This window comes from Thalassophryne amazonica, chromosome 3 (genome assembly GCF_902500255.1).
Source record: "Thalassophryne amazonica chromosome 3, fThaAma1.1, whole genome shotgun sequence".
Lineage (NCBI taxonomy): Eukaryota > Metazoa > Chordata > Actinopteri > Batrachoidiformes > Batrachoididae > Thalassophryne > Thalassophryne amazonica.
Genome location: NC_047105.1, coordinates 93,867,673 through 93,892,071, shown reverse-complemented (window position 1 = coordinate 93,892,071; position 24,399 = coordinate 93,867,673). Strand labels below are relative to the sequence as shown.

Below are 24,399 nucleotides of genomic sequence, written 5' to 3'. Positions count from 1 at the left end.
GACACGGCATCTGTGCTTTGGCGCGCCGTCCACAAGACACGCGTCAGGCAGAACATGCACGCGGCCGACTGGATGCACCTGACCAGTAGATACTTCCTTTTTTTGTACGTCCTTCCTGATATGAGGCAGCTTCCCGCAGCTTTTAAGGAACAGCTCTGTAGCTCAGTGATAAAGTCTCTGACTGGGAATCAGAGGTTTTGAAAGGTGTGAGTTTGCGTCCCGGGTGGTGTGTTTTTTCTTTTTATTTATTCCACATAAGCGGAGTGATGTGAAAATATGTTATGGTGAAAATATTGCACATTGAAAACTGGCTTAAAAGTGAAAGTTTATTCATTGTCTATTTATAGACGAATAAACTTTAACATATAGACTAGTTTTCAACTGTTTTCATTGCCAGCTTTTACAATGAGCTTTTGCTCATTGTACAGCTTAAAAAATACCTCTATTCAAAATCACGGTTAAAAATGGTCTAAACCTGAGTATTGTTTAAACGTGTAAAAATAGATGTTGAAAAAATTTCACTGTTGAACGTCTTTTCAACAGAGGGTGTAGATGTTTTTTTTTAAAAGTCTTTTTAACATAACAAAGGCTCAGTGGATTGGTTCAAGACTTAAAACTCTTTATATAAACATTTTCTGAAACATCAATAGAGAAAATTAATGGGAGTTTTTACTTCCAGAACCCTTAAAAATTTAATACTGTTGAGCTCCATAACTGTTGCACCAAACTTAAAGTCCATCCATCCATCCAGTTGCTGGGTGTGAGGCAGAGTTCCAAACAGAGTGCTGCAGTATAACCAGCGGGACCCCACTGATGTGTTCAGTGAATTTGGTGACACCACACCTTATATCAATTAATTTATTGAATATTTTTTTGGTGTCTCTTTTCATTTTTTACACTTTGTAGACGGTCCCTACGCGTCTGTTTCTCATTCACCTGCTCATTCAGATCAATGTTCTTTTTCCAGCTCAGGATGGTTCATATGGATAAAAATAAGGTTGTCTACCTTTCTGAGGTTTTCTACATTTCTCTTATTGAGCCGTGAACTTCGAATCTGTGAATATCTTCCTAACTTTACCCGGAGTCTCCAACAGAGGTATCTGTCCTCCATGAATATGACTGCATGTTTGACAAGTGTACCACCCCAGTCAAAGTCCCCATCTGCTGCTGTCCCTGGCAGCAGCAGCTGTCATTCTGGCTTTCTGGAAAATGCCACACTGTGTAAATGTGACGTCATACTTATGTGAGTTGGAGCACATTTGTTATGATAGTGAATTTCAGTGGACATGCACTCGTTAGTAGTATCATAATCACAAGTGACAATGTGGGTAGATTTAATGTGCATTATATAACAGTGGTTGTCATTTTTGCACTAAAAAACTGTGGCAGTGAGGCGACTAAGGAAATTTTTTTTCTTCTTTTGAATAGACGTTTATAGTATGTTATTGTGTTTGTGTTTGATTAAGTCGAAAATTTTTCAACATACATGAGGTGCAGTAAAACATCATAGTAATAACAGAGCTCTTTCAGACACAGAGACTTCACAATCAACAATTAGAGAATTTTTTTGTCTGCTGAGGAAGTGTTTATATATCATCTCCACAAGGACAGATTTATTGCTTAACAACAAATATAAAAATACTTCAAAAATCCTTTATAATCAACCAAGAAGAATTTATTCATGTTCACATCTAAAAGATCCTGTCAATTCAGGATACACAGGATCACAACACAAACTGAAAATCAAGTGATTTCACAGAAGTGAGGCCTCGTTTGTGTTTAGTCATGTGATACTCTGAAAAATGATACAGGCCTCGACACAGGCTTCATTTGGACAAGCCCCCTCTGCTCCACACAAGCCTCAGTTTGAGACTGTGGCTTCAGTGTCGACCGTAACATCACTCGTCATCAACCCACGCTGCCTTTCCGTGTGTCCCCAGCCCTGCCTGCCCTAGATTTGGTCGCCTGGTTTATCTTGGTGTTTGGCATCACAGGCCTGTACCTGTGCTTGTCCCGTGTTTGCCTGATCCCTCAGAGACACCTGTGGCTGTGGACTAATTATTTGCTTATGACCCTGAACTGTCCCTGTCAATGTTGGACTTTACATGTGGTCTGTAAGATCCACTGCAAGAAAAGTCATTTTTCATTAGATATACAGTGCAAACTTACAAAAAAATGAAATTATCATCTAATTTTATCAATGCTAATTATAGCATTATTATATTTGTCTGCATTATCATACAAGACCCTTTATAAGACATTTAATGCCACTTTTTCCATCAGTGGAATTAAAAAAGTATTATACTGATAGCTTTAGAAACAGCTCTGCATATTATATTCAAATCCTTTTAGAAGAGTATCAAATAAATCCTGAAAGAACATAGATATGACCCCCCCCCCTTTCTGCTGTCGTTTGTTGGATATTTCTTTCAGAGCGTTGACGTCAGTCTCTCACATATCTCAAAATCTTTCACTGCAAGAGCAACATCTCGAGCCAAAGGAGAGGGTAGGCTCAGAGTGCAGTCACTGTCTATGTACTTCCCAGTTATTCCCTCCATCTCCTCGGACACTGCACAGAAGATGCTGCTCACTGCTCCCTCTTCTGCCGACTGAGAGGGAGAGACAGAGGTGATGAGAGAAAGTCTGAGCCACAGTCAGTGCAAAGCAAAAAGAAATCAATTACACATGAGAACATTTGAAAGTATATTATTCAACAACAATCTATGTTTTCCTTTACATTTTCATACATTGAAGTAAAAAGATCTACATCAAGTCTTCTTCAAAGCACATAAAAAGCTTAATTCTCTGAAATTGTGTTCACAAATATTAAAATCTGTGTTAGTGAGCACTTCATCTTTGCCAAGATAATCCACCTGGCAGGTGTGGCATATCATGCACATTCATAAACCTCCTCTTTGGTCTCCCTCTTCTCCTCCTGCCTGGTGGCTCCATCCTCATCATCCTTCTCCCTATATACCCTGGGTCCCTCCTCTGCACATTTCCAAATCATCTCAATCTCACCTCTGACTCTGTCTCCAAACTGTCCCACGAGCTGTCCATCTGATTTTCATTGCTTATCCTGTCCATTCTTGTTACTCCCAAAGAGAATTGCTTCATCTTCAGTTCTGCCACCTCAAGTTCTGCCTCCTGTCTTTTTGTTCGTGCCACCATCTCTAAGCTGTACAACACAGCTGGTCTCACTACTGTCTTGTAGACTTTCCCCTTCACTCTTGCAGATATTCTTCAGTCACAAATCACTCCTGCCACCCTTTTCCACCCACTCCATCCTGTCTGCACTCTCTTCTTCACCTCTCTACCACACTCTCCATTACTGTGGACAGTTGACCCCAAGTATTTAAATTCTTCTACTTTCACAACTTCTACTCCTTGTAACTGCACTCGAATAGAATGGACCAGATGTTTATTGTCATTGCATTTCTGTGATGAAATTCTGGTGGCACTTTCCAAACAGCTATAAACAAAAAACAACACAACAACAGCTTTAAGAAACAACAAACACCTTCACAGGGCTGCAAGACCTTCTTAAAATATTGAAAAAAGGGGCTTAATAAATTATTAATGCTTAGAGAGGTAGGATAGTTTTAGATATGTAACCAGACTGCATTGTTTATTGCACATGTTGATATTCCTTACTGAATTTCTGTGTTTGTGGGAGGGGACGGGGTGGAGTGATGGAGACTACAGCTCTGGGGAAAAAGCTGTTCCTTAGCCTATTAGTCTGTGTCCTTCTAGTGCTTCTTCCTCGACAGCAGAGGAGCAAACAGGGAATGCCCTGGGTGGTTGTCATCCTTGCACATGGCCCGTGCTTTCTTCTTCAAGCGCTCAACACTATTCTACCAGGCTCCCTCTCATTCACACACACATACTCAGTCTTGCTCCTACGGACTTTCATTCCCCTGCTCTCCAGAGCATATCTTCACCTCTCCAGGCTAGACTCAACCTGCTTTCTACTCTTACTACAGATCACAGTGTCATCTGCAAACATCATAGTTCATGAAGACTCCTCCAATCTCATCTGTCAACCTGTCCATCACCACTGTGAACAAGAAAGGACTCAAGAGTTGATCCTTGGTGTAATCCCACCTCCACCTTGAATGAGTCTGTCATTCCTAATGTACATGTCCTGCACCCTCACTTACTTGTCTGCCACTTCAGACTCCCTCATACAATACCACAGCTCTTCTCTTGGCACCCTGTCTCAAGCTTTCTCTCAATCCACAAACACACAGTGTAACTCCTTGTGGCTTTCTCTATACTTCATCAGTATTCTCAGGGCAACATTGTATCGTAGTGCTCTTTTTCTCCTCTCCACTTCTTTGATCCTGATCAAGAGGAAAATCTTGCATTTATTCATTGCTCTTTGGTCATTCATTTGCTCCTGATCATATATATATATATTTTTTGTCTTTGATTCAGAACCTTCTTGTTGTCTGTAATCAGGATCTTGCAGTCAGTCATTCTCAGTTTAGCCATCAGGTTCAAAGGATGATCTCAAAGTTCACCTATCACGATCTAAGTTTATCAGGATCAATGGTCAGGAACATGAGTAAAGGTGAGAGGTCAGGTTTATAGATAAGGATTGAAGTTGATCAAAGGTCAGCAATCATATAAAATATTCAGTAATCACAAACAAGGGTCACTGATCTGGATTAAACAATTCTAGAGAGATCAAAGCAACAACCTTGTCAGAATGAAAAATAGAGATAAAACAAAAAAGGTCAGCAGACACTTGACCAGGTCAACAACTCTTGGCAAAGTTATGGGCTCTCTGAGTGCCCTTCAGTTCACATTGTGTGTCACTATCTATACACAATTTGGAGATGACATTTTTGGTCATACAAAAGTGCTGAAAAGAATTGTGTATTCTCCCATAATTTGCATGTTCAAAGTTAAAGGTTGGCAGGTTATTGACAGACTTTATTTACAGATGACACCACATTGTCATTATTGTGTAAAACAAAGCATTTTTTACCCATAATTAAGGTGCATGTGTGCTGGTCGTTTACTTTCCTGATCAACATGGACTCATCTGGTCAGGGAACTGAACCAGTGACTACTTCTCTAACATTTAGCTCACTGCTTCCCCAGTGTACACGTAATTACTGTGTGTACAACAAGTTCATATTCATTATCCACATCTAATGTTGTGACAATTAAAACAGCAAACACTTATATTAGAATTTAATTATGGATGGTCTGAACTCTATACACTCAGGTCCAAAAGTAATTGGACAGTGACACCATTTTTGTGATTTTACCTCTGTACACCATCACAATGAAGTTGAAAACAAACAATTAAGATGTTCCTGTTGTGTTGAAATTTAGCTTTAATTCAAGGTGATTCACAAAAACATCACATTGAACTTTTAGGAATTATGGAGTTTGTTGCTCTATAAAAAAGCCCTCCGTAAAGCTAGGACATCTTTCTACTCATCACTAATTGAAGAAAATAAGAACAACCCCAGGTTTCTTTTCAGCACTGTAGCCAGGCTGACAAAGAGTCAGAGCTCTATTGAGCTGAGTATTCCATTAACTTTAACTAGTAATGACTTCATGACTTTCTTTGCTAACAAAATTTTGACTATTAGAGAAAAAATTACTCATAACCATCCCAAAGATGTATCGTTATCTTTGGCTGCTTTCAGTGATGCCGGTATTTGGTTAGACTCTTTCTCTCCGATTGTTCTGTCTGAGTTATTTTCATTAGTTACTTCATCTAAACCATCAACATGTTTATTAGACCCCATTCCTGCCAGGCTGCTCAAGGAAGTCCTACCATTATTTAATGCTTCAATCTTAAATATGATCAATCTATCTTTGTTAGTTGGTTATGTACCACAGGCCTTTAAGGTGGCAGTAATTAAACCATTACTTAAAAAGCCATCACTTGACCCAGCTATCTTAGCTAATTATAGGCCAATCTCCAACCTTCCTTTTCTCTCAAAGATTCTTGAGAGGGTAGTTGTAAAACAGCTAACTGATCACCTGCAGAGGAATGGTCTATTTGAAGAGTTTCAGTCAGGTTTTAGAATTCATCATAGTACAGAAACAGCATTAGTGAAGGTTACAAATGATCTTCTTATGGCTTCGGACAGTGGACTTATCTCTGTGCTTGTTCTGTTGGACCTCAGTGCTGCTTTTGATACTGTTGACCATAAAATTTTATTACAGAGATTAGAGCATGTCATAGGTATTAAAGGCACTGCGCTGCGGTGGTTTGAGTCATATTTGTCTAATAGATTACAGTTTGTTCATGTAAATGGGGAATCTTCTTCACAGACTAAAGTTAATTATGGAGTTCCACAAGGTTCTGTGCTAGGACCAATTTTATTCACTTTATACATGCTTCCCTTAGGCAGTATTATTAGACGGCATTGCTTAAATTTTCATTGTTACGCAGATGATACCCAGCTTTATTTATCCATGAAGCCAGAGGATACACACCAATTAGCTAAACTGCAGGATTGTCTTACAGACATAAAGACATGGATGACCTCTAATTTCCTGCTTTTAAACTCAGATAAAACTGAAGTTATTGTACTTGGCCCCACAAATCTTAGAAGCATGGTGTCTAACCAGATCGTTACTCTGGATGGCATTTCCCTGATCTCTAGTAATACTGTGAGAAATCTTGGAGTCATTTTTGATCAGGATATGTCATTCAAAGCGCATATTAAACAAATATGTAGGACTGCCTTTTTGCATTTACGCAATATCTCTAAAATCAGAAAGGTCTTGTCTCAGAGTGATGCTGAAAAACTAATTCATGCATTTATTTCCTCTAGGCTGGACTATTGTAATTCATTATTATCAGGTTGTCCTAAAAGTTCCCTAAAAAGCCTTCAGTTGGTTCAGAATGCTGCAGCTAGAGTACTGACGGGACTAGCAGGAGAGAGCATATCTCACCCGTGTTGGCCTCTCTTCATTGGCTTCCTGTTAATTCTAGAATAGAATTAAAATTCTTCTTCTTACTTATAAGGTTTTGAATAATCAGGTCCCATCTTATCTTAGGGACCTCATAGTACCATATTACCCCATTAGAGCGCTTCGCTCTCAGACTGCGGGCTTACTTGTAGTTCCTAGGGTTTGTAAGAGTAGAATGGGAGGCAGAGCCTTCAGCTTTCAGGCTCCTCTCCTGTGGAACCAGCTCCCAATTCAGATCAGGGAGACAGATACCCTCTCTACTTTTAAGATTAGGCTTAAAACTTTCCTTTTCGCTAAGGCTTATAGTTAGGGCTGGATCGGGTGACCCTGGACCATCCCTTGGTTATGTTGCTTTAGACGTAGACTGTGGGGGGGTTCCCATGATGCACTGTTTCTTTTTGCTCCGTATGCATCACTCTGCATTTAATCATTAGTGATCGATCTCTGCCCCCCTTCTCGGCATGTCTTTTTTCTGGTTCTTTCCCTCAGCCCCAACCAGTCTCAGCAGAAGACTGCCCCTCCCTGAGCCTGGTTCTGCTGGAGGTTTCTTCCTGTTAAAAGGGAGTTTTTCCTTCCCACTGTGGCCAAGTGCTTGCTCATAGGGGGTCGTTTTGACCGTTGGGGTTTTTCATAATTATTGTATGGCCTTGCCTTACAATATGGAGCGCCTTGGGGCAACTGTTTGTTGTGATTTGGCGCTATATAAGAAAAAAGTTGATTGATTGATTGATATGGCCATTTGTATACACATTCCTTCCAGTCCGGCTGTTAAGCGTTGATGTAACGCATCACGTGATAAATCTGTTTCCGGGTCCAAAGACCTCCAAGTTTACAATTAAAGTTACCTCTGTTTGATCCTTTTAAGGATTTACAGTTTAAGTTTAGGTTGTGTTTACATAGTGCACAAACCTCCCTCCCTCCCTTCTCCGCCTCCACCTCCATTAAAACCGCATTCGTCTGGTTCTATGGTCAGAACACTTAATAAAACTTTTTTCTTTTACTTTACATATTTTATTATTCACAGGTAAAATATACATGTCTGTTTGTTAATAAAAAATGATTTATTAAAATAAACAGGACCTTAAAGTGCAAACTTCACTTTCTCCCCGAATGACATGAACAGGAAGTGATCGCAGCTCGCAGTAACTCCCATTGAAAATAATGGAGAAACAACCTGAGCGTCTGATATTTTTACATAAAACAAACGCAGTAACAATGTCTATAAACCCAGTTAATATATCCAGGAGAGTTTTAGGCACAATAAACAAAGAGTTTTATGTTGCGATGTTAATGTTGTCCGTGTGCAGCAGTGTAAGTGCAGCCTGATCAGAGCGTCTCAGTGCAGTTCTCAATGTTAATGACAGCGCGCCTTTTTTGTTTGGAGCCGGAAGTTGAAAATCACATGATGCGTTACGTCACACTTAACAACCGGATTTCAGAGCTCATAAGTAAACTAGGCAAACAAAATAGTTTTATTTTTTAATATAAATCATCACTTTTACAGCTGGTCTTCTTGATACAAGTCAAGGGATCATACATGAACATTTCCAAGTCACTGAATAAGTCTTGGAATTTATTTACATCAATCATTATGATATTCAACCAGTATGGTACTGTGTGGTAAATCTGTCTGGAGGAGGCAGGAGCAATAAAAATATGTGGAACTGCAAGAAATCACAGCCATGTACTCACCTTAAAAAATAAAATTCCTGTTAGATTGAAAAGCCAGCGAACCCAAAACTGATAGTGTCTAATCACTTCTGTCCTGACAACACCAGGGTGGACAGAGTTTGCAGTAACACCTATATCTCTCACACACACACACACACACACACACACACACACACACACACACACACACACACACACACACACACACACACACACACACACACACACACACGTTTTGTCAAGCGTTTCAATACAGACTGTCAGAGATTCAATTTATAATTTTTTTTTTTAGAACTACGTTGTTTGGAAACTCAAATCAGGTGCTCCGCGTCTACCATGAAATAGAACTCAATGAACAGTACACTGGTACTTTTCATTTCTCTGAATGTGCACTATATGTGTTTGTGTTTATTTCTTTCCACTAACAAACAGTACAGGCATCACGCAGAAAGCAACACAGTGCAACACCCAACAGCAGCCGAACTCCATACAAGGACATCTTGCACAATGCCTAATGGTAGCACAAACTTTAGCCTGATTAAGAGAGCACTCTGATTGTCTGATTAAGACATTGCCATATAAACAGCATTTTCTGATTATCTTGACCAAAATAAGGCGATAATCAGTATAAATAATAATCTCATGAAGACGTGGAGTATTACACTCTTAGTCTGAATATTGAAATGTATTATAGACATGTTAACACCTTAAACCGGGGTCCCATTGCAGATTTTTGGCCCCTACCTGATCACCTACTGAAAATTCAAGGATTCCTCTGTAAATATTCTGTTATCTGCTGCACTACCAATTTGCATCATGATGGCAAAAAGTGAGGAAAGTGGGCCTAATTTATTAAAATATCACGTAGAGATTCATGTTTCCTACTATTATTGCTGACACCACCCGAGTATGAACTAGTCCTATGATACGAGTGCTTGTGCACGTGCGCTGGACAACACAACTCCATACAATCTACACTGTATTCCCACACATCTTACCACACATTTTCAGAAAAAACTACCAAAACTGTCTTCTGTTGAACAGTGCGACATGTTTATCATGGGATTGATGTTATGGTTTTATGTTGCAGAGGAGATCAAGGAAGCCTTTGCTTAAAGATCAGTAGGTCCATCTCATCACATGTACCCACATGCCCCACTGTCACCTACACTCCTCTCATCGTTCACAGAGCTGTAGATCACAGAGCTGTGCTCATGATCTCGCCCCACTCTGGCCACAATCCATCATCTGCACTCTGCTAATATGCCCTGACCTTTGCTAAATATTAACCCCATCTACACACATTACATCAGATTATTCACTTTTTCTGGATCACGTGTCCCAACATTGTGATTTTTTTTTTTTACTTTTTCCAATTAGTCCATTTTCTACAACACAACTTTTACCACAGATTACACCCATTTTCAGGTTCCGAATGGGCATCCAATTTTTTGTGTGCCAAAAATGCATGCAGTTGGGTGTCAGTGACACATACAGCATACAGGATGTAACATAACTATGCATCATTAGTCGCAATACGCTCTGGAACATGTAACCGGGAAAACTAGCAGCTAGTCATAGTCCTAAGTAGTGGACTAATGATTTTCATGAGTTGCCCCAATTCTAATAAAAAGACAAATATATATATATATATATATATATATATATATATATATTAATATTTTATAAACATATATATTAAATATATATTTTGCACAATATTACCACTTTTCATTGAGGCACTTAATCAGAATTTCTGGTTTACTATAAAAGTCAGCATCTATAGATGTCAACTTTATAAAGTGACTAAATTAAACATTTGTTGGTCAATTATCAAGTTTCTCAGACTGCACCAGTATCTCTAAAATTTAATACCTAACATTTCAATATGAACTCTTTCATTCTGTCGTGAACACGTACTCCAAATTAAAACAAACGGGGGGAGAAAACCCCCCATAAAACTTAAGTCCTAAATACAGTGCCCTCCAATAGTATTGGGCAACTTGATATTTCACATTTTAATTTGTTTCTGCCATTTCAAATATCAAAAAGTAAACCAGGCTTCTCAATAAAAAAAAAAATTCTAAAATTATTTTCCATTAAACTCAAACTCAAAGAAAATCTCTACAATTTGATATAAATTAAGTAAAAATATAAAAGCCAAGATGATCTGTTGCTAAAGTAATGGAACGCCAACTTTAACACGGTATAATACCTGTAAATAATCAGTTTTATTACTAATTTTCTTCAGACAAGTCAGGGGATGGATACATGAACATTTCTAAGTCACTGAATATGTCTTGAAAAATTTTTATACTGACAAGCCTGATTTAGTTTTTGTATTTGAAATGGCATAAAAATTAAAATGTGTGAAATATCCAGCAGTCCAATGCTTTTGGGGGGCACTGTACATATTTCATCTGCTGTTTTGTGCAGTTTTTTGCAGTACTTTTTGTCTGACATTAATAATGACTTTAGCTTACCTGTGCCCTGTAGCCTGCGTGCTAGCTCATTTGTGCAGATAATGTTGTGCAGCTTAGTGTGATTGTAGATGTTGTCCATGTAGTAAGTCAGGTTTTCACCACGAAAATGAGAAAAGTCCACCTTTCCCTTTCTGTGGTTGACTGAGGACACGGTGACGATACGTGCTGGAGCTGAACACTTAATCAAGTCTGGAAAATAAATATAGCAAAGGAAAAATGGACACATTAGCACAACTGTGATAATTAGCATGGGCCCTGTCTTTGCAAAGCATAGCGCAACACAACTGTCTTTGCTAGTTTCCAACTGACAGTTGTTATTTTCATGCCAAGTGCTGATGTTGCTTAAACAGCAAATGTACTTGCACTCATATGTGCACACACAGGCACTTTGCTTCTGAAATGGAGTGTGGTGAGGTGCAGCGCTGGCACATCAATATCGTGAGGCAGCAGCAAGCGATCGTTTACACAGACCGCCAAAGACTGGGACTAAAGACGAACTCAGAGCTTTCTGTTGTTTATATGATGCAAAATTCAGATGTGCCTTACACAGATGGGTTCAGAACATCATGCACATTACAGCTGACATTCGTCCTCTTGTTTCATCAAACTAAAATGAGCCTGATCTGAAAACAAAAAACAGAAACCACCAACCGAACAAAGAAACTAAAAACCCCAGTAAAAATGAATGCAAAACAAAGTTTTAATAAATTTGGTTTAACAAACAAACAAACAAAAAAAACCCTGAAGCAGTGAATCGACAACAGAATAAGGTGGCAAGAAGGTTGATTGTAAACTCCGGTAAATGCAATAAGGAGGACACGTGTAAAAGTCCACAGTGAAAAATAAAAAATACATAAGAATAATTTAAAAAAAAATTAAATAAAGATAAATCCTTACAGCTGCATTTCTTTATTCTAAGCAGCAGAGAGCAGTGCAATGTCAAACCACAAAATCCCTGCTAAACTCTAGAGGCAAAGCTTTCCATTTCTGGACAGCAGATAAAAATGAAAGGTTCCAGCAAGCTGCAGTCTTCAGAAAAGCACAAAAAATATAAGCAGCACAAAACAACACAAACAACTGTATCCAGGCTCGAGAGACTCAGTCAATGTCAGAAAAGACAGCAGAGGTCATGAAAAGAAGAGAGAAAAACTCGGAGTGAATAGAACATGTAGTCACTGGGAGCGGCAATGTGCTGGTGAAGAATGTGCATGTGAGCGACTGCCTATTAGGTGGTCACACGCAATCAGTGGAGCAGACACAGGTGTACAGTATATATAGTAACACTCTTTGTCCCAGAAGAAACATATCATGAGGGTATGTTTTTACTCTGGGAAGATGGAAGAAAACAGTCAGTGGGAAAGCAGAGATCACAAAGAAAGTAGGGTTGGAACGACAAATGGAAATCATTAGTCAAGTACCATTAGTCATCGACTAGTCTGTGACTAACTTTGACATTGAATGAATTAAGACAATTTTCAATCTTCAAATACGAGCACAAAAATCACAAATAAAAACATCATTAGCATGAAGACAATACCTGCATTCATTTACAAGGCACAGACTACCTGTTTGAACTGACTAATTTACCTGCCAAGGTGAACACAGTTTCTTCACTGAGTGAACAAAGTGGTGGCAGCTCCAGCGGGTCTATTCTTTTAAATGAACTTAATGTATGGGGCTCAACTAATCGACTAATATACAAATAATGAATGTAAGATAAGATAATACTTTATTGTCAGAGATCCAAAATTTGTCTTACATATTCAGTAGCTCCGTTACAACACAATACATAAACAACACAAATAAGACACAGATATTTCACAAACAATCCATACAACAAAAATTTATTCGCATTGCAGCCTTGATAATATTGTTATGGATGAAGCTCCTTATTTAGTTTAAGTATTGAATGATGCACAAAATAATGTTTCAGTCTGACCTTGTTAAACTGTGGAACACTGTATCGGTGTCCAGATGGAAGAAGGGACATATTCAATGCTCAGAACATGGTTAGTGTCAGCGATGATGTTTTTTGCCAGCCTTATTGTGTTGCTGTGATAAGAGGTCTCATACAGACCCTCTAAAGGCTGACCAACAATTTTTGAACAGATTTTTAACAAGTGCTTCAGTCCAGATTTTACAGAAGTGGACAGGCAGCTGTACCACACAGCATTACAATACTGCAGTACACTGAGAAAAACAGAAGTATAAAACAGTAGGAGTATCTGTCATGTAGCTCCAAACGATCTTAAATGACGGAAAAAATTAGCAAATTGCTGCTCCCTTCCTGCAGCTGTAAGCACCTCTGCTTGCTAATGCTGCGTTTACACATAGGCAAGATGTGTTACGAATGTCATATTTGCGTCATTTGTGGCACATTCCTGACATTCTTAACGTGACTTAACGCATCTGAATAGGTTTCTAATAGTGCGTGTTGGTGCATGATATTTGTTATTTTCGTGGAGCATGTTTTTGGCTGTCAAAAAATCTTCCACGAATGTCAAGCACCACACTCATTTTGCCTCATGTCGTGGAGGTCGCAACTGAGTGTGTTGATCCATCTTGATTAGTGGTGATCTTTAATAGAGCGTGACAGTGTTCTTCTCTGACGTGCGCACAATTAAACCCTGCTGCACCGCATTCAGTTTCATTGCTGCAGGAGGCTGAAGGACAGTGACGCCAAGTTGGCTAAAAGTCTCATTCCAATGCTCATCAGCGTGCTCCTGCAGGTGTTCCACCTGCTGCTGTGCCTGATGTTTGGGAAAACGAGCGAGACGAGAGCCGCATGGAGCCACACATCTGGCTCTCAGTCTCCTCCTCCTCTCTGCACCACTCCATGGCACAGAGCCAAACTAAGCATGCAGTCACAAAGTTCTGCTGTGAATTAATCTAGATTTTGAGTAGCAAACTGGAGCAATCTGAATTGTTCAGCAACTGATGGTTGGACGAATATGGGTGTGTGTGTGGAGACAATTCATCTCATTCACAACGTGACAGAACTTAACGATACACTATTACACGTGATAGTGCACAACAACGCGGAACATTATTCTTGACCGTGCATGATAATTCTTGATAATTCTCCAGCAACACGTGCCATTAATCGTAACGTGTGGTAACAGGTTGCAGCAGTTCCTGAGGACACTTGACGCCTCTGCCTCAAATCATCACATTCGTGGTCAGCGGCAAGAATGTGTACTTCGTGGCATTCGTGATGTGCTGTCGTTATGTGTAAATGCAGCATTAGGTGCACAGAACAGAACCAGTGTGAGAGGTGGGACAGGCGCTCTCCTCCGCTTCGACTCTGGATGGAGCATCCTGCAGTGCTCCCGTTTCTCCGCTGTTCCGCTCAGCAGGATCCTGCTGTCCGGTGGCAAAGTCCACTTAGGACGCAGCACAGAAGCAGAACTCTTCACCCAGAATGGGCGTTTGAAAGCGGACAGACAGGGTGTAAGAACAGGTTTGAATTTCACCGGAGAGGACAAACTACCCGCTCGTGGAAAAGAAAGTTTGCAGAAAGGAGAGCCTGCCTATTGAGGGTTTAGAAATTGAGCTGCGTTCACATTGCTAGCTGATGTGTTAAGCATAAGAATTGTGCACGAAATGAAAGAAGCATGAAACTTTCAGGATTTGCTCTTGATGACATAAGCTTTGATTTAAGATGTGGAGGCATTTGCAGTTTGACCCCTGGGGTCAGCTAGAGGTCACTGACCTGTAGGATATGAAATTTCTATGTATTAAATTAGAATTTGATGTGTCTTAGGTTCTAAATGTGATGGAAACGTGAACAAAATGTGTATTTCCATCTTTCTGAGCATGGGAAACCCATTTCTGATGAGTCCAATTGCTACAGAGGTCAAAAACTGTCACTCTTAGGGGTCACGGTCGCTTGAAAAGATCCCACATTTTGGTCAATCTAAATATAATGTACAGCTTCTTTGTATTTTAGCAAACAATGCCATGTTATGCATCACCCAAACTTAAAATATATTTTTTTGTTCATTTTCTTTCATTTAGTGTATTGTCATTCCAATATCTATGCTATCTAGGCACAGTCAGACTTATTTTCCATACTATGCATCATATCATGCAGAGGTGAACATGCTCTACAAAATTTTCCCACACATGTTCATGTTATGTGTGTAGCCTATTATTTTCCCACGGGTCAGGATAGCTGAAGCCTTGGGCAAGGAGCAGTATGAGAAATTCATGGAGGAGTGCCTGATTAAATGTACAATATCCATTACAGACACAGTTCCAAAGAACAAGCTGCCATTATTTACGTGTCCTCCTGTGAAGACACAGTCTAAGCTCAAGGCACAACTTTCTGCACTGAAGAGCGACTGTAACCCATTTTTTCGTCTGTACATAACATGTCAAACAAAGGAGGGTGATCTTGACCAGTTTTTTAGCCATAAGAACCAGCCAGCACCACCATCTTTATCACAGGGAGGTATATTAAGAAAGAGAACAAAATCAGATCTTGCTCACTGTCTTACTTCTATGGATTCTAGCTTGTCAGAAACCACTGTTGGTTATGTTGAAGCTGTATTAAGTGATGGTGCTGCAGCTGTGCATATGCTCAAGCCAGGCACTGCTAAAACCTTTCAGGACTATGCTGACAGTGTTTTTATACCATACATAGTATCACAGTTGACAGGCACAAGACACATCAATATTGTTTGGGATGTGTACTGAAAAAATAGCCTCAAAGCCACGGCAAGACAGAGGAGAGGAAACGGAACTTGGAGAAGAGTGGAACCAGGTACTCTGATGCCAAAGAACTGGAAAGATTTCTTGTCTGTGGAGAAAAACAAAGCTGAGCTATTTCAATTTCTCTCTATTTAAGTGGTTAATACACCATTGCATCTCGATAAAGAAGGGTATGTCACAAACAATACTGTCCTCTGTTCTCCTGGGGGTTGTGACGTGAGTCTCCTGTATTTATGCACTCATGAGAAAGCTGATACTCGTCTCTTTCTTCATGTGGCGGATGCAACCAACAAGGGAACCAAGAAAGTGATGGTGCTAACTGTTGATTCTGACGTGGTCATCTTGGCAGAGGATTTCAAGAAAGTCAGCCTGGAGGAAACGTGTATTGCCTTTGGAGTTGGAGTTTTGAGTAGCAGTTTCTGTTATATAGACATTCACAAGGTGGCTGCTGCGCTGGGTCCTTCCACTAGTTCTGCACTGCTAACATTTCATTCTTTTACTGGCTGTGATACAACTTCTTCATTCTGCCGTCATGATAAATGCCTGGGATACATGGCGTGCATATCCAGAGGTTACAGAGGCTTTCCATGAAATGTTGCAGATGCCTCAAGAGTTGAGTGATCTTTCCTTGCCTCAGCTTGAACATTGTGTTGTACTGATTCATGACAGAATGAGTGCATGCTCAGACGTCAATGAGGTAAGAAAGCATCTTTTCTCCCAGAGGTCGAGATCACTGGAAAACATCCCCACTACACAAGATGCTTTGAGACAACATATCAAAAGAGCAATGTCCCAATGTAACATATGGAACCTTACCTTGGTTCCTCAACCACATTTGCTCAGTCCCTCAGACTGTGGATGGATTGACACCAATGTTGGTTGACAGCTACTTTGGACAACCCTCGCTGAGGCATCACAGGCTTGCTATGAACTTGTGCACTGTGGTTGCAAAAAGAGCTGTGTTGGACATTGTAAATGTAAAAAGCATTAAAATGCACAGCGCTGTGCACATGTTCTGGTGACTGCAGTAACTAAAGCATTGTTCACTAGTTCTACTAGTTTGCCCTTATAACTGTTTGATGTGATGTAAGTGCACGTGTTTGACTTGGTAGCTGGCCTTGGTCCTGGAATGATTGAAGTGGAAATCATAGAGAACGGTGTCCACTTCCACCCCTATGGATATAAGAGTAGAGCCAATTGTGAAATGGAGGAGTAAGGGGAGGGGGAGGGATAATTTGCAGCGCCAGGGAGCATGACGTGAGGATGAGCTGGCAGGGTTATGTCTCCTGGAAGATGGGAGATGGGTGAGTTGATGGCTGTCAATCATCCTATGGGCTCCTCCCAAACTATGGTTAGAAAACAACATTTATGATGACACATGTTGTGGACACACCAAGTTGTAAACCCTTCTTATGAGTTCAAGTCTGTTGTTTCTGATGTGTTGAGGTTAGGTCTATATTTTTGTACATTTTTGTTGTATTCATGTTAATAGGTCTGTTCTTTTGCCTGGTTCATATTTACATGTAATTGTTTGATAAAACACAAAGGAGCTGTACATTTTATATTTAGATTGACCAAAATGTGGGATCTTTTCAAGCGACCTTGACCACTGACCCCTGAGAGTGACTGTTATTGACCTCTGGGGGTATTGGATATATCAGAAATGTGTTTTTCATGCTCAGAATCATTGAAATATACATTTAGTTTAATTTTCCACCACATTTAGATCCTAAGACACATCAATTTCTATTTTAATACATAGAAATTTCATATCCTACAGGTCAATGACCTCTAGCTGACCCCAGGGGTCAAACTGCGAACGCCTCCACATCTTAAAGCTTATGTCATCAAGAGCAAACCCTGAAAGTTTCATGCTTCTTTCATTTTGTGTAGAATTCTTATGATAATCAGTTTCACAGCCCCACTAATATGACTTGAATCTGACCTTTTTTGTGTGCCTGCCTGTGATGCAGTGTACACTTTAAAAAATTACAACATATATGTACTTAATATAAGTTTTTGTTAACCCTCATCACATAATCTGGTTGTTCGACAAAATATATAATATTTAACAAAATATACAATTAACTGTATTTTACAATATATTGTGTTTAATATTTAAACAACTGAGGTATGTGGGACCTTTTGACAGAATTAAGTGAATATAACAGTGTGTGAATGCACCAAATCAAATTATTAGATGTGAGATTTGGGCTCCTTACTGTATTATGAGCCGTCTGAACATGTCAAGTTTAATTTATGTGTTTTTCTTGTTACCTTCCTTTGTGTATGTGCTCAGAGATCACATTCAGTTCTGATTTCATTCTGCTTTCTATGTCATCATGGGTGATATGACTGCTGTGAGATAAGATAACGGTCACTTACAAATAGGAAAAAACAAAAAAAGATTCAGGAACAAATATCAGAAATGGGCAGACTGTCATCAGAAACTGTATTGATGAAATACGAGGGCTGTCCGTAAAGTATAGGTCCTTTTTATTTTTTTCAAAAACTATATGGATTTCATTCATACGTTTTTACGTCAGACATGCTTGAACCCTCGTGCGCATGCGTGAGTTTTTCCACGCCTGTCGGTGACGTCATTCGCCTGTGAGCACTCCTTGTGGGAGGAGTCGTCCAACCCCTCGTCGGAATTCCTTTGTCTGAGAAGTTGCTGAGAGAACTGGCGCTTTGTTTGATCAAAATTTTTTCTAAACCTGTGAGACACATCGAAGTGGACATGGTTCGAAAAATTAAGCTGGTTTTCAGTGAAAATTTTAACAGCTGATGAGAGATTTTGAGGTGATTCTGTCGCTTTAAGGACTTTTCACGGTGCGAGACGTCGTGCAGCGCTCTCAGGCAGCGTCATCAGCCTGTTTCAAGCTTAAAACCTCCACATTTCAGGCTCTATTGATCCAGGACGTCGTGAGAGAACAGAGACATTTCAGAAGAAGTCGGTTTCAGCATTTTATCTGGATATTCCACTGTTAAAGGAGATTTTTTTAATGAAAGACGTGCGGACGGGTCCGCGCGTCGGGACGCAGCCGACGCGGCGCGGCGGCACAGGAAAAACACCTCCGTGTTGATAACCATTTGTTAAAATCCAGTTGGCTTTTGATGGCTTTCAGTGGAGTGAGTATATGAGAAATTGTTTATCAGCTGGAGATGTTCCAACTTGTCCTCAAGGCTTCCAACAGAGGTGTTTTTCCTGTGACGGAGCGTCGCGGCGGCTGTGTGAAGGTTACGACAATACGACAATACGACAATCTATACCTTCTCCCTCTGGGAGAAGGTATAGAGTCCCTCGGAGCAGACTGAATAGAAAAAAAAAGAAAAATTCATTCGTCCCCATGTCCATCAAATTGCTAAACAATAATGTCTAAAACTGGAATTGTGCAATACTTATGGTGTTTCTCTTGACTTCCTGTCATGTTAATTTGTTATGGATGTGGTTGTGTTTTTACTTGTATCTGTTTGTTTTCCTTTTGTAAAGGCACTTAGCATGAGTCCAAGACAAATTTCCCTGAGGGGACAATAAAGTGTATCGTATCGTATCGTAAGATGTCTGAAATTCATTTTGCGTTTATTAAATTCCACGCATCTTAAACGCAGTGGTGGGCACAGCTAACCAAAAAGTTAGCTTTGTTAACAGATAATCAGCTAACTGAAAAGTTATCTTTTATGAAGCTAAAAAATTATGGGAAGCTACAGCTAACTGATAACTTTCAGTGTTGTCTTCCGGTACATTTGCAACTAACAAGCTGAATCGCTTCTGCTAGCATCAAAGGTGACCACAGACCCAAACAATGAGTCAGCACTTCTGCCGTTGAGCACTCTGCCCACTGCTGGAAGCTCCTGTTTACTACATAGCTTACAGCAGTAAAGCAGCTGAGAGGAGCTGCGAAGCTCAACTCTCTACACAGTCTCTACTGCCATCTAGTGTTCATGGAAGTATAAGCATCTGGACACCAGTAGATGGCAGTGTTCTATTTATTTTGGCCCCGGTTATACCAGACGGTTGTCAAAATAACAACTTGACTTTTTGGCTTTTTGCAAATGGCTTTTTTTTACAAATAAAAAAAGCATTTACAAAAGCACATTTATCTGTAAACACCAACACACGACACACCTCACATTAACGTGTCGGTTTTTACATAGAATGAATGAGTCAACCAATCAGTGTTAGCAGAGGCACATTTTACCCATAATCCCTTTGGCATCTGTCTGTGTTTGTTACAAAACTTCAGAATTAGTGCATTATTTAAAATTAAAAGATATATGTTATATTTTAACTTTGTAAAATAACAGAATTGACATTAATGGAGTTATTGTATTGGTATTAATTTTATTTATAACTCAAAACCATAAGTCAGCACTGCTTTATTTTTCAAGACCTTCGCCTCACAACGACATTGCAACTGAGTAGAGAGTTGAGTTTTGTGGCTCCTCTCAGCTGCTTTACTGCTGTAAGCTATGTAGTAAACAGGAGCTTCTAGCAGTGGGCATGGCACACAAAGACAGAAGTGCTGACTCATTGTTTGGGTTTGTTGCTGATTATCTGTTATCGAAGCTAACTTTTTGGTTAGCTGTGCCCAACACTGGTCATTAGACGCTTTATTAATCTGTCTTTCAGGGAGGAACAATTAGCTCTTTTAATAAGGTGCATATTCATCTCAACATTTATGTTGTGTGGGCCGCTGAAGAGGAGGTACTGCTGACCCACCACCACAAGATGGCGCCCTGCTTGAAGTGCGGGCTTCAAGCACGAGAGGGCGTCGGAGCGACCAGGAGTGACAGTTGTCACTCATCATCCGTACCAGCTGTCACTCATCCACTACTCATCACCACCACCATAAAGGCCCGACTGCAACTCCACCTCCCCGCCGAGAAATCAGCTACCATTCAGGTAACCTTCTCTGCTGTAATTATTGTTGTCCAAAACATTGTTCTGTGTGCAGCCGTGTTCCTGTGGGCTCTGTCGGAGGCTGGATTGGCGGACAGTGAGAGGACGACGTTCTTCGCCTCTCACTCCATCCAGGAAAGAGACCAACAGGAGCTGCACGGGTGAAATTGTTGCTGGAGGTGGAGGCTCTCCCTCCTAATTGTGTACAGACTGTGAGATTACTGAGTGTGCGACCTCACACTCATCAGGACTGTCTCTGTTCTCTGCCAGCAGTACCGGGTCTGACTGCTGAAGACAGCGGCCACCTGGGGCGCAGGGCTTGGCGGCTCCGGTGTTCTTCAGCTTCCGTTGGTGGTGGAAGCTGTGTGGGATCCGGCTCTTCTCTCGCCAGGCGTCTTCTATCGTCGAGCCTGCCCACACGTCACCTGGTGTATGATTGACAGTCACCATATTGTTATTGTCTGTACGTCGTTGTGCGATTCACAACATTAAATTGTTATTTTTGGCTTATCCATTGTCCGTTCATTAACGCCCCCTGTTGTGGGTCCGTGTCACAACACTTTCACAACAGGGTTTCTCGGCCAGCGTCATGGATCCCGAGGGGCGTCAACCATCGCTGAACAGCCAATGGAAGAGCGAGGTGCACAGGCGCCAGCAGGAGGCCGTGTTGGGTGAGCTGCAGCACATCTTAACCGCCTTTACCGCTCGGTTGGACTTAGTTACCGAGCAGAGCAGTGTTCTCAATCGTAGGATGGAGGCTCTCACCGCCCAGGTGGAAGCGCATGCTCAGGGCGCTGCTGCAGCACCTCCTCCTGCTGACCGTGTGCCAGAAACAGACATTCCGCTGGTCGTTCAACGAACCCCCCCACCTTCCCCTGAAGCATACATAAGCCCTCCGGAGCCATACGGAGGCTGTGTGAGACTGTGCGCGGACTCTTGATGCAGTGCTCGCTCGTCTTTTCACAGCGTCCCGTCATGTACGCATCAGACGCTAGCCGGGTGGCTTATGTGATCAATTTGCTTTGAGAAGAGGCACGCGCCTGGGCTACGGCGCTTTGGGAGCAGAAGTCACGGCTCCTAAAGGTTTACACTGAGTTTGTGAGGGAGTTCCGACAGGTGTTCAACCACCCTCATAGAGGCGAGACCGCTTCAAGTGTGCTGCTGTCGATACGGCAGGGGCGTCGGAGCGCAGCGAAGTATGCAGTCGACTTCCGCATCACGGCAGCACGAGCCGGCTGTAATGCTGTTGCGCTCCGCACCGCCTTTGTAAACGGACTGTCTCTGGGTCCTTAAGGAGCACCTGGTGGCGAAGGACGAGCCGCAGGATTTAGATGGGCTTATCGACCTGGTTATACGGTTAGACAACTGATTAACAGAACACCGACGGGAGCGAGACGAAGGGCGTGGTCAGGCACAAGCCGTCCCTCTTCCTCCCGGGTCCGAAAGGGAGCCGACTTCCCCACGCTCCGCTGCCAGGGCTCTCCACGTGACGACAGCTCCCCCTGCTGACGTTGCTAGGGAAACAAGCAGGGCCAAAAAGCGATCAGATCAGAGACAAAGGAGGCTGATCTGTGGAGAGTGTTTTCTCTGCAGCTCTACCGAGCACACACAGAGAGAATGCCCCAAACGGTCAAAACAGCAGCACTCGTCCTTAGAGACTGGGCTAAGGGTGGGTCACAACACCCACGTGGGGAGACCCCGACGATCTGCACGAATCCCAGTCACGATCCTGAGTGGGGATCTAACCCTTCACGCCCCAGCACTGGTGGACACGGGGTCGGAGGGGAATCTGCTGGATAGCAGATGGGCCAAAGGAGGTTGGGCTCCCTCTAGTGGCCTTACCGTCACCATTGTCGGTGCGGGCGCTAGATCAATCAATCAATCAATTTTTTTTATATAGCGCCAAATCACAACAAACAGTTGCCCCAAGGCGCTTTACATTGCAAGGCAAGGCCACACAACAATCATGTAAAAACCCCAACGGTCAAAACGACCCCCTGTGAGCAAGCACTTGGCTACAGTGGGAAGGAAAAACTCCCTTTTAACAGGAAGAAACCTCCAGCAGAACCAGGCTCAGGGAGGGGCAGTCTTCTGCTGGGACTGGTTGGGGCTGAGGGAGAGAACCAGGAAAAAGACTGCTGTGGAGGGGAGCAGAGATCGATCACTAATGATTAAATGCAGAGTGGTGCATACAGAGCAAAAAGAGAAAGAAACAGTGCATCATGGGAACCCCCCCAGCAGTCTACGTCTATAGCAGCATAACCTAAGGGATGGTTCAGGGTCACCTGATCCAGCCCTAACTATAAGCCTTAGCGAAAAAGGAAAGTTTTAAGCCTAATCTTAAAAGTAGAGAGGGTGTCTGTCTCCCTGATCTGAATTGGGAGCTGGTTCCACAGGAGAGGAGCCTGAAAGCTAAAGGTTCTGCCTCCCATTCTACTCTTACAAACCCTAGGAACTACAAGTAAGCCTGCAGTCTGAGAGCGAAGCGCTCTATTAGGGTGATATGGTACTACGAGGTCCCTAAGATAAGATGGGACCTGATTATTCAAAACCTTATAAGTAAGAAGAAGAATTTTAAATTCTATTCTAGAATTAACAGGAAGCCAATGAAGAGAGGCCAAGTACTGGGTGAGATATGCTCTCTCCTTCTAGTCCCCGTCAGTACTCTAGCTGCAGCATTTTGAATTAACTGAAGGCTTTTTAGGGAACTTTTAGGACAACCTGATAATAATGAATTACAATAGTCCAGCCTAGAGGAAATAAATGCATGAATTAGTTTTTCAGCATCACTCTGAGACAAGACCTTTCTGATTTTAGAGATATTGCGTAAATGCAAAAAGCAGTCCTACATATTTGTTTAATATGCGCTTTGAATGACATATCCTGATCAAAAATGACTCCAAGATTTCTCACAGTATTACTAGAGGTCAGGGAAATGCCATCCACAGTAAGGATCTGGTTAGACACCATGTTTCTAAGATTTGTGGGGCCAAGTACAATAACTTCAGTTTTATCTGAGTTTAAAAGCAGGAAATCAGAGGTCATCCATGTCTTTATGTCTGTAAGACAATCCTGCAGTTTAGCTAATTGGTGTGTGTCCTCTGGCTTCATGGATAGATAAAGCTGGGTATCATCTGCGTAACAATGAAAATTTAAGCAATACTGTCTAATAATACTGCCTAAGGGAAGCATGTATAAAGTGAATAAAATTGGTCCTAGCACAGAACCTTGTGGAACTCCATAATTAACTTTAGTCTGTGAAGAAGATTCCCCATTTACATGAACAAACTGTAATCTATTAGACAAATATGATTCAAACCACCGCAGCGCAGTGCCTTTAATACCTATGGCATGCTCTAATCTCTGTAATAAAATTTTATGGTCAACAGTATCAAAAGCAGCACTGAGGTCTAACAGAACAAGCACAGAGATGAGTCCACTGTCCGAAGGCCATAAGAAGATCATTTGTAACCTTCACTAATGCTGTTTCTGTACTATGATGAATTCTAAAACCTGACTGAACCTCTTCAAATAGACCATTCCTCTGCAGATGATCAGTTAGCTGTTTTACAACTACCCTCTCAAGAATCTTTGAGAGAAAAGGAAGGTTGGAGATTGGCCTATAATTAGCTAAGATAGCTGGGTCAAGTGATGGCTTTTTAAGTAATGGTTTAATTACTGCCA

At 41.3% G+C, this 24,399-nt stretch overlaps 1 protein-coding gene and 1 long non-coding RNA gene across 2 annotated transcripts in view; both read right to left on the bottom strand.

Moving 5' to 3' along the window:
* Window positions 1–1,650: 1,650 nt before the first annotated feature.
* zgc:64106 (uncharacterized protein LOC393348 homolog) overlaps window positions 1,651–24,399 on the bottom strand; it is a 74,348-nt gene continuing 51,599 nt past the window's right edge. Inside the window, exons 4-6 of the mRNA XM_034167099.1 lie at window positions 11,100–11,288; window positions 8,638–8,747; window positions 1,651–2,609 (exon numbers count right to left, since the gene is read on the bottom strand). Coding sequence (XP_034022990.1) covers window positions 2,430–2,609; window positions 8,638–8,747; window positions 11,100–11,288 — 479 coding nt within the window. The 3' untranslated portion in view covers window positions 1,651–2,429. The remainder of the gene's footprint in view (window positions 2,610–8,637; window positions 8,748–11,099; window positions 11,289–24,399) is intronic.
* The window catches only part of LOC117507270, a 13,652-nt gene continuing 3,687 nt past the window's right edge, over window positions 14,435–24,399 (bottom strand). Inside the window, exons 2-3 of the long non-coding RNA XR_004559665.1 lie at window positions 21,401–21,411; window positions 14,435–14,447 (exon numbers count right to left, since the gene is read on the bottom strand). This is a non-coding gene — a long non-coding RNA (uncharacterized LOC117507270). The remainder of the gene's footprint in view (window positions 14,448–21,400; window positions 21,412–24,399) is intronic.